The sequence below is a fragment of the Rhyacophila brunnea genome, unplaced genomic scaffold (assembly GCF_057557595.1).
Source record: "Rhyacophila brunnea isolate RB1 unplaced genomic scaffold, BYU_Rbru_1.0 scaffold_15, whole genome shotgun sequence".
NCBI classification, from domain to species: Eukaryota; Metazoa; Arthropoda; class Insecta; order Trichoptera; family Rhyacophilidae; genus Rhyacophila; species Rhyacophila brunnea.
The window spans coordinates 18,303,968-18,316,092 of NW_028232806.1; the positions used below are offsets into that span (position 1 = coordinate 18,303,968).

A 12,125-nucleotide genomic window follows, 5' to 3' on the forward strand; every position below is an offset into this window, starting at 1 on the left:
TTTTATGTAACAAAAATACTTCATGCAGTCATCAAATGTGTAAAATAACTATAAAAGATAATAAGGCTTCAAAATTATATAAATAGATTATCTACAACGTTTAAGGAGTGTCCAGGATCATGGTTTGAAAATACAATAAAAACTCAATTTTGACCTTCGACGAGCATGTCCCCCCTTAATTTTAATAAGAAAATATTTTTATTATAATTTTTATAATATAATATTTTTATAACATCATATTTTGGCATTTGATAAAATATATTCTGTTTAGTTTTACATAATATAGTATTATTTAAGCACCAATCAGTCGATTAATAAGTATTATGCCACTATTTAATGTATTTTTTTTAATTAGCACCAAATTAACCATACTGTAGCTGTACACGTGCATGGATTTATTTGCACCAATAGTGTGTATTTTAAACTATCGCGATAATAACTGTTTACACGTAAAAGTGCTGACTGAATCTGGAAATCTGTGTTGGCAATCTCATTCTTGAAGAGTAATCGAGACGCGATTTTGTCATTTTATAGTATGTACCTACTATTTGACAGGTCATGAAAATCGGTTAACCCCAAAATGAGTCTGCGCGGTATAGTTCGTTTTTTTACAAGCAGCTTCGCCACTATCGTTCTACTGCGCAGTAGAACAAATCTAAGCAGACGTGTGAAAATTCAAAAGCTTTGGAACTTTTTTAATTCATGCATGCAATCTTGCAACTTGCATGATAATACATGTTTACACGTGCATTTTCTTGTTATGGCCGCAATAATACGTACTGACAGCAGTAAATCGATGGACGTGTAAACAGTGTATAACTACTTTATACAGCGTTGGAAAATATATAAGTACACAATATTTTTGACGGGTTTGTTAAAACTCATAATCAGTATTATATTACCAAATTACGTAAGTACTTGCAAGAATTGTACTTAAAATTTTATTGAATCATAGAAAATATTTAATTGTGCAAATTTCATTGTTCATATTTTAATATTTAAATATATATTATATTATTAAAGTTTTGAACAAGGTTTTTTTGGCATTATCAAACAACTTTAATAATTATTATTGTTCTAACGATCTGACGGCACCAACATATTTTTGTTTGAAAAGAATGTACATTTAGAATATTTAGATAAGCATCGCTTTATTTTAAAAACAACTATTGCTTTGGGTAGCTTTGATGCATCGATATAACTCAGTGGCGAAGGGTAGAGGCAGGCTGTTAAGATCCGCCATAAATAGTACACATTAAACGTAGTCAGTCATACGTATTTTTATGGTTTAATTAAATTAAAAAAAACTAACCAACACCATCTGTAAATTGTATTCTTAATAAAAATAAATACGTATGACTAACAAAGTTTAATGTGTACTATTTATGGCGGATCTTAACAGCCTACCTCCACCCTTCACTACTGAATAGAACTTCTTCCTCCCAAACCTTTTTATACAAATAACATATATTTTTTCGATCAAATAATACATACATCATGAGCAATGTGGGCTAAAGTTAGACCAATCGATTTGTCAAAGTTAACCAACATTACTAAGAGTTAACTTTTGAAAAGTAAAGAAATAAAATATAATAATATGCTTCCTGGTCTTTAAAAAAATCTTTGGTTTACAAACATAATAATATTATCAATTTCAAAATAGTCTAGTCAATATAAGAAGATACAAGTGTGCATATTATAATATGCGCAGGTATGTACGAGTATTATTTAAGAATTATAAAATAATTTAGTTTGATACGAATACATCAAGCTTGACATTTGTAAGTATCGTTTTGCCAATTCTAAATCAGAATTTTATCAACAATATTAAGCTTTTCCGTGAAATACCAACTACTTTTATCAGTAGGTAATGAGTAAATATAATAATATAATAAAAATAATAATATAACAAAGTATAAATTTGGCATCAATCATTGTAGTTGTATAACAATAAGGTTTAAGTATTTTTGCCACTGTAGGAAGAATAGTTTATCGTATCTTGATATTTGTCAATAACAAATACAAAAAAATAAAACTTACATTTTATTACGGCGTGAAACATCGAACACCCAATTCAAACCTGCTAGAATATAATATAGATAATATATAATATATTATTTACATTTTTTTTTGAAAATAAAATCTAATTTTATAAAATACTGTTAAAAGTAAATAATATCGAACATTTTAACATTTCCAGTATAATATTGTATTTTATTGGATTGATATTATATTGACACACTTAATTAAGCAAATATATTTTTTCTTCAGTGGCGTAACCAGAAGGTGTGAAAGATTCTATACGCTAAATCATATTTATTGTTTACACTATATACGTACTACATAATATACATTCTAAAATAACGTTTAATGTTGCAGCTACGTGTATGAGTCATTATATACGTATATAGGTACCTACTACACAATATTATTATCCAGTATTATGAGTTAATGTAGTATACTTATTAGAAATAAAAACGCACAAATTATTCCACATAATTTAATAACGATTGTGATCGGTTTCGTAAAATTAATAGCTATAATACGCTGAATACTGAATGTATTAATGCAGCAAAATAATATGTAAGTATTGAATATTGGATGAGCACTAAAAAAAATTTGAGTAGATATTTAATTTGAAATATTAAATTCTTTACAACTGCACTCATCTGATCCTTCTTAATTCTTTGTTGCGCCACTGGTATAATGTATATTAATATCTCTGTTTTTAATATTGAAAATAAAAATATAAATATCATTAATTTAGCACAATTAGCTGTGAAAAATTAATTTATTGCTACCTAGTGAAAGGATATTCTAAAATATTTTAAATTTTAACATTAATATTAAGAAACATGTTTGCTTGTTAATAGATAATACTGACTACTGACTTAACAGTTTTTTTTTATATAATTGTGATATCAAGCACAATTTATATAAAATAATAAAATATAATCTACAAAATAAATATAATGTATTTACAATTAACATAATATAATATGATAAGTTATCATCTGTTGATACAGAGTGATTCCATATACTTAGGATCCATCTCATCCATTTCTCTGCCTTTCGTTTCAGGCACAAAAACAACCACATAGAACAGTCCACAAATAGATATTCCAGCGTACAGCCAGAAAGCACCATAAAGCCCTAAAGCTTGTTGAAAATCAACAAAAGTTTTCACACTAACAAAAGCACAGAAATAACTGAAAGTAGTAGCCAAAGAATTGCCAAGGCCCCTATATTCTAACGGAAAAAGTTCACCGATGAGTAGCCAAGATATTGGACTTAATCCTAATGAGAAAGCTACAGTAAAAACTAAGACACACATCAAAGGTATCCAGTCATAATCTCCAGGTAAACTTTGAGAAGCTACAATTAAAGTATGCTTATAAACTTCTTCGTAATAAATATAAGACCCAAATCCTGCAAGAGCCAATGACATTAAAACTCCACTGAAGATTAATAATGGAAGTCTTCCTACTTTATCAATTAGTAAACCAGAAACACATGAGGCAAGAATTTGCACTACACTCATAAGAATAGCACCAGTATGAGGGTTCATTCCTCCAAATGTTCTCTTGAATATCATCACTGCGTAAAAACTGAAGGCATGAGCTCCAGAAAATCTTTGAAATATCATCAAAGTGCATGTAATAAAGACAGGTCCCGTAAGCCTTGAAGAAAATATGCTCATACTAAAATATTGTCTTGTATCTGTAAGTCTTTTACTAGCTAGAATATTTGTTCTTATTGTTGCGAGTTCTTGTCTGGTGTCTGCGTGTGGACCTCGTAACCATTGTAATGACTTGGCAGCTTCGTCATCTTTTCCTTTTAGGAGTAAATAGCTAGGAGTCTCCGGCAAGTACATAACGGCCAAGAATAACGCTATCGGCGCGCAGGCTACAAGTATCGCGAGTTGTTGCCAGTTCAGGTAGGCTCCGGCGCAGAAACTGATAAGGATGCCGAGCTGGTTGAGGATCTTCAGTAATGATGAGAGGCATCCTCTGACGTCAGGGACGGCTATCTCGCTTATATATACCTGAAATTGAAACAAACATTTATCACTATAATGTAACAGTTTATGGTTCTTCAATATAACAATGATGAGAATGTAATAGCGCCTGTACACTGGCATGTATTTACTTGCACCAATAGTGTGTATTTTAAACTATCACGATAATAACGTAAAAGTTCTGACTGTCTCGACAATATCATTCTTCAAGAGTAAGCGAGAAGCGAATGATACTATTTATTTGACAGTCGTAAAAATCGGTTAACCTCAAAATGTGTCTCTGCGCGGTGTTGTTTTTTCTTCCGGCAGGTTCATCACTATCACTCTACTGCGCAAGCGCAGATATCGAACAAATCCCAACTGTCGATTGAAAATTTATAAGCTTCCGAACTTTTTTGATTCATGCATGCGATCTTGCAACTTGCAGGATAATACATATTTACACGTGCATTTTTTGTTATGGCCGCGATAATACGTACTGTCACCAGTAAATACATGCACGTCTAAACGTGGTATTATATTATAATAATATCTTGCACAATCGGTAGACGGAAAAAACAATGATGTTTGGTTTGAGAGGTGACAAGCTGCGCTGTGGGTACCTACTAGATATACATTTTTTTTTCATTAAGAATGTAATGGTCCCAGCGATTTCTAGCGACACAATATTATGAAGCATGTAATTAAATGCAATTGTATGATAATTGACATTTTAAAGTATTTAAATTATACAATAAGTGCCGACGAATGATCAAAAAAATCTTATTTTTTAAATTTTAAATTCACTTACAACTTTTAATAAAAATAAAAATTGTGCATTCATTGAACAGCAGAATCTTATTAATATATCGTATTTTATGTTTATTTTTACCATTACAATAAAAATAATCTAATAAGTTCTTTAAAACATTTTTTAATAGTTCATATTATGTAGTTTTATAGTGTGATTTTATTTATTTGTATAAAAAAATAAATAATATATTCTTTTTAAGACTGTATAAGGCCATGAGACTCAATGATAGTAGTGTAGTGAAACAGTGGTGTAATCAATAATATAAGTGATTATACTTATGCGATGCCATTCAATAATATCGATTCAATTTTGATAATCGCACGGAATAATTGAAATTTTAATCGCATAAGTAAAATCACCACTTAAATGTTTAATATATTTAATTGAAAAGCATCGACAACTTCGAATCTTTTTAATTTACATCGAAAATGAGCTATGGTCATTTTACTCACAATATATTCTTTTCTTTCGACCATGTCCGATTCTAATAGGATCATATGGGCCTCCACAGAGTGGAGGTTTGTATTGACAGACTTTTTTTTACGAGAAATGGATGTCAGCCACTTGCTCAACCTATTAGGTCCATACCCTGACACACACAAATTGAAAAACAATATGTGTACTAGCCAGACCCAGGATACGAACCTGGGACCCACGGCTTTGTAGTCCAACGCTTATGCCGCGCGGCCACCGTGGGCGTATATATAAGTATACATAAATTTGATTCTTTATTGTACTTATAGCATTAAGTTTTTATAGATCGGATTACTTCCCACGGCGTAAACCTATATGTACATATTATTCTTATGTATATTGCCAAAGTACTCGCCATTGCCATAATTGAGTCAGTACCTATCAATAGTTAACATTTGCGACGAATGTTGTAATTATTAAATTAATAAATTATGAAAATGTGTCTATACATCAGTGGCGAGGGGTGAAGGACGAAGGTATACTGTTATTAATATTCGACATGGATAGTCGACACTAAACTTTATCAGTCATATTTATTTGTTTTCATTGAACTAAGAATACAATTTGCAGATGGTGCTGGTTAGTTTAAGAATTCAATTAAAAGCTGCCTAAATCAAACCATAATAGTTGAGGTATGCTATGGGCGATCTGACAAAATGAGTGCACACTTTTTCAGTTACACATCCACATGCATCCTCAGACTGTAGTGTTCACGATCAATCGACTGGTTACATCTGACACCCACTAACTTCATATTATTACCAATACGACTTTTTTGTAAATATTATTGCAACATTCCACCGAGTCGTCAAATAAGGATTGAACGCCTCTTTTACTTCATGGCTAATGACCATTTTAGATATGTATTATGTTTCATTATTTACCTGTGTGACCATTCCAATGATGGCAAAGAGGAAACCGGCCGCTAATGACGTTGCGAACAGCATCATAACAGAGTCTGCGTAGACGGTAAGCATCCACGTCATGGAGAATGGAAGTGATATGAGGAGGAGAACCTTCCTCCGACCCTGTCGCATCGCCACACCACCAAATATACCGCCGAATAGAGCACCTGAGAAAATAGAAAATCGAAGTTGTAATATAGATGTTGTTTTTAAAATATTTAGTGTGTTTTCAATATGTATATTATGTGTGCATTTCATAATACATACATATAAATATATCCTAATAATTATTACCTAGAGTCTAGACTAAGTTTTCAGTGAAAATGGTAAAATGCTTTTATCCGAATAATTTATTCTGCTCTAACACATATTGTTTGTGTAAGGGTCGTAAATTATTTACTCTCTAAAGATGTTAAGTAATTCAATTTTTCATAGTTTTGATATAAAAAGAGAGAAAACTGACAATTCCACTAATAATTAATAACATTTTAAAAGTTAAATTTTCAATTTAAAAATTGGAAAACCTTCAAATTGGTTACCTATTTAAGCCCTTCATATTGGGAGTTAATATAATTTGAAACCAACTTTAAAATTTCACACATGAATGTACTGATGTAAATTATTAATTTCGTGGTTATTGTAATTAGTTAGAGTGGAGTTAATACATTCGGTTTTAAGCTTTTAAGTTTTTGGATATCGCTGCATTTTTTTCACAATAATGTTTAAACCAAATCACATTTTTTAAATTGAGTATGTAATAATATGCTTGTAGAGCTTTTGTAGAGCTTCAAATGTTATTCAAACTTGTATTCTGGTATCAATTCATACTAAAAGCAGACTTAAAAACTTTTGAAACTGTACGATTCATAGTTGCAATTATTGAAGTAAACTAAACTAAACAACTAGGTACAACATGACGGTGGTGTCTCTCACAAAACATCGACAACATCTTCCTTATTGACAAAAGAAAGTTTATTGATACTGTTGTGTATCAGTGTACCTACATACCTATCTAATTTTAAATAATCAAACAATTTTTAATGAAGAATGGTGTATGTACTTATACTTATATGATATATACATTTTAAGCATGTTCGATCCTAAGAAGATCATAAGGGCTCCACAAAGTCGAGGTTGTGTTAACACATTATTGTATTGTTACGAGAAATTGATGTTAGCCCTTTGCTACGACAAGGTTCATTCTCCGGGTCCAAATATACAGGATATAAGAATACACCATAATAATTAAGTATGTTATTAAACACATATCATTTTTCTATAAACTATGTTTCTGAGGTGTTCTAATTTTCGTAGGTTAATATGTATAGACTCGGGAAATAAATTATCATTCACAAGATCGTGAATAATTAAGAGACAATAAACTGGCACAACTGGAAAAAAAATTGCATCACTAATATTGTAGAATCACTTAAAAATACAAACCATAATTCATAATACGTAGGTAAAATATTAAATTTAACGGATAATTCGAATTATCTGTTCATAATGTTATCTTAAAAAAAGTATTTGAAATTTCAACAGGCTTGAACAAACAATTTTATTTCAAGTAGGTACCTAGTATCTCTAGGTAAAGATAATATTATTAAAAACGGAATATAAAGCTTTCGATTGTCTGTATTAATAAAAACGGATTTTTTCTAGAGTCATTGTGTGAACGATCGGCGCCTAAAAGTTTTTTTAGTTGATAATATTGTGTATTTTTTGATAAAAAATACGAATTACTTACACTTGAAAAAATTGGTTTATCTTACTAGTTAGACACATTCTTTTAACAGTTTTAGCTTCACCCATCTTGGTATTCACTTTAAAATATTTTATTTTATATTTTTTATACTTAGATAATTTTTAATGTCGTTCGAAGACTTTTTAATTAACTGGTAATGTATATACCCGACGGCCCCACAATGGCCGAACGGTTTCCGCGTCGACTTATAACGTTGTGGGGTTCATATCCCGGGACTGGCAAATCATATTTTAGCTTTTAATGTGTATTTGAAGCAAAATATTGACATGATAGTTTGAGCTAGTGGCCAACACCCGCTTCTCGTAAAAACAAAAATCTCCACTTTGCGGAGGCTCATATTATGATCTTCTGAAGATCGGACATGGTTTAAAAATGTAATTGGAATTGTATGTTATTAATCTAAACCAAAACTCAGCACCCCAGTATTCACAGTAGAGTTGGTTGTTACAGTATTAAGGGACATCCTCATCTCCGTACCCCTGCAAGTTACCGATGAGTCTAATAATTAAGACATTTTGATTTAAAATATAAAAGCCAACTGCCAAAAATTAACGCAATTTGTGAAGTGCTTCCAAAATGTGAAGACAACTTACAGTCAAACTTGATTATTACGATCACGGAAATAGCGAGATCTCGGATGTAATGAGGAAACATTCATAGTTTACGATTTTCTCCATTCACTTTTATAACGAGCTACTTCTCGGGTATACCGATCAAAACTCTTAATGTTTTGTGATCGTTTAAAAACAACATTTTCGACCCTTAGCAATAAAATGCGACCGGACAGTTAGCCGCCGCCGCCGCATGCCGCCGGGATCGGATTACGTTTATGACACTAGTTAAGTGTCTAAGTACCTAATTGGTGTTTTCGCCGACAACATTGAATAAGTATCCACGCATATGGTTGACATTACATGTAAAAAATCCTTGTGAAGTCAGTAGGAACCTACCAGCGCCGGCGGCTCAGCACTTCATTACAATAAACAACTTCTTTTGTAGTTTATGAATTCCATGCTTGTTTCGGGGATTTTTAGGATGGTTTTCAGATGTTTATGTTCTATGCAAGCCCTCCGCATGAGCCGATTTTAGTGAGTAATGTTTTACCAAGTGCATAGCCAACACGCCAGTGTTGCCATAATCTAATTTATAAAAACATCGCTTGTAAAATTATAATATTGGAATAAATATTCGATATCAACTGGCAACACTACGACACGCACACAGTAACACATATTTTCAAATAACCCAGGAAAGGGTCACGGAGGAAGCGTGAAGGGGGCGAGGCAAGTGCGTGAAAAAGTTCGTCATGTTTTGAGGGACAAACGCTTGCAATAGCTCTATCTACATTTTTCTATAATCTAAGGTTCTATGCTTAAATAGAACGTGACGCGACAAATGTTATATAACGAACAACGGGTAATGCTTTTCACGAGCAAATTCCTTCGGTCCCATCTTCCTCGTAATAACCAAGATCGACTGTATTTGTAAATTTCGTCGTTATTAGATAGGACACACATGGCTCAATTTCTAAAGCACATTGGCACGAGTTCCACTGGGCATCGTTTTAAAAAAAATCTAGTAGGTATTTTAAATGTTACATTCTCAAATCATGTATCGCTTTGTTGAATAAAAAAAGATTCAATTCAATTATATAAATAAGTAATATTTTTTTTAAATCAAAGGCGTGTATACAAATCAACATTATTAGTACCTAACTGAAGTGCGTTTTGCGTAGGATTTAAGTCGAAGAAGATCATCATGACTAAACAAAAAAAATGAAAATCTATAATAGAAATCATATCGATTTGCATATAAATTCGACCATACGGTAGTAGAAGAATCGTTTTACGTACATCCGCCCACCTTTGCTACTATTACCGGTCCAATGTTAGCTTAAATCTGATGAATTCGGAATAATATTTACAAAGTGAGCATTTCGTTTATTACCCACCTGGAATAATATTCATATTCGAATGCATTTTTATTTGAAGACTTTTCTTGTTTAGATTAAATTTGATTTAACACTTTTGAGAGTCACGACTTTCAAATACCCAAAGGTCATTTGGCTGATCATCCGACAAACGCATGATAGAATTTTTTATTAAATAAATTTAATGAAAAATAATGCGGCACAATTCAATGTAAGTAACTACCTATTTTTCCACACTCGAAATAAATATGAATTTAACTACCCACCGAATAATTGAAAAAAAGAGTATGTATAATATAATATAAATAATTTTATATTATTTATTTATCAATTGGGGACAAATTAGTATATACTACGAATAGGACCCCCGAATGATTAAATCCACCCCTGAGATTAGGTAGAGGACTAACGAGTAAGTACTTATATTATATTTAAGATTTTCCATTAACTCCAAGAAACTCAGAAATAATGGTAACTGAAATACCTAACGGGTAAGGAGAAGCAGGTAACTGATATCGAGTAAGGAATAATCCGGGATAAACTTAAACACGTGTCAAGAATACGTAATACGCCGAATACTGACAACTGCTCTCGGTTTATGCATTTACGTTCATTTAATATTGGTGTATTATACACACTATTGCACGTCTATAATGCGTGGTTCATTTTCGTAGACACTCACACATTCAAAACCCTGCTTCAAAGTGTACTGTGTTGGTATATACACAGAACAGAATTTGATAAGTAATACATATAATACCGATAGGCTATATTCAATACGCCGCATCTTGATGCAGGGTTTTGAATGTGTGAATGTCCTACGAAAATGAAGAACGTATTATGCACGTGCAATAGTGTGTGTAATACACCGACATTAAATGAACGTAAATGCATAAACCGAAAGCAGTTTTCAGTATTCGACGTATACCGTATTCTTGACACGTGTGTTTAACCCGGATGTTTCCTTACTCGAGTCGGTTACCTGCTATCGCCTTACCCGTTATGTATTTCAGTTCCCATTATTTATGAGTTCCCTGGGTATATACTCGTAATATATAGCCTATCGGAATTCTATTAATTATGTCTTCTGTGATTAACTCTATAAAATAATGTATAACGTCATGATGACATTCAACTTTTAAATAGGTAAGTAACAAAATATCTGACATTTTCGCATAATATAATATTGGTTTTTGTTGGCTGGGCGTTAGAATGCTGAACTCGGAAATTAATCTGTTCTGTAAATGGTACGTGGGTACTTAAAATTTTGCCATTTTATGTAAAATGTAAAACATTATTGACCATAAACTTAAGAACCCGAGCTTTGTATAATAAAATGCCATCACGTATTATATATTATTATATGACACATGTAGGGATTTGAACCTTTTACTTCGCTTTCTTAGAACTATTACCGTTATGTTACTGACCGGTGCAGTAATAAAATGTATGAAAGAGACATTGCGCGACCCGAGAACTACAAGGTTCTAAGTGACGATTTTTGGCCAAACTAAAGTAATAATGAGGCAGTCTTCCAAGTCACATTATCTACATACTGTATCAATATGAGGTCAATATTTCTTATATTTTTTCATTAAACCCCAATACTACCGAGTTCTATGTGCACTTTTCAAAATATCTGTGGTACTACAGAGTTCTATCATAATCTGAAAATATCCGTCGTTCTACAAAGTTCTATGTGCTTTGACATTTCGTGGTTGTGAATACATTTAAAGTTGTTAAAATGGTTTAAATTACAATATGAAGAGTAAAATCTTGTTGTTTTGTATTTTAAATTTATTATTAAGACTTCATGCAGTGTATTTAACAATAAACCACGAGTATTTACATAAACTACTATAGCTTCGAGATACATAACCTCAAAAAATGTTTCGTGATATTTGATATTATTAACAGTAAATTGTGAACTCACTAATAGGGTGAATTATTATAATATTATGAAACGAAAGTAAGATTTAATTTTATTATCGTTATTTTTTAAAATTTCGTTACAAACGATGTTACAATAATTACATATTCACAAACCGTTCATTTCAATACCTACATAATTGATTATTTTATTAATGTAAATGTCGAACGAACATTGTACACTTTATTCTTTAACCTTCTGTTAATAATAATGTCTAAATATTGAGAGTATTTTAAGGCTATTTCATTCATTGATTTAATGTTTTAGGTTTAAAAGTCTTCCTGGAAGTGATATAAATATTTGAGATGTT

General features: G+C 31.5%; 1 protein-coding gene across 3 annotated transcripts in view; it reads right to left on the minus strand.

Annotated features, from left to right (window-relative positions):
* Positions 1–181: 181 nt before the first annotated feature.
* Positions 182–12,125, minus strand: part of LOC147074987 (facilitated trehalose transporter Tret1-like) — a 100,031-nt gene continuing 88,087 nt past the window's right edge. For all 3 annotated transcript variants that reach the window (XM_085942859.1, XM_085942863.1, XM_085942862.1), the window contains exons 4-5: positions 6,170–6,357; positions 182–4,045 (exon numbers count right to left, since the gene is read on the minus strand). In XM_085942859.1, the coding sequence (XP_085798985.1) occupies positions 3,011–4,045; positions 6,170–6,357 (1,223 nt within the window). In that variant the 3' untranslated portion in view covers positions 182–3,010. The remainder of the gene's footprint in view (positions 4,046–6,169; positions 6,358–12,125) is intronic.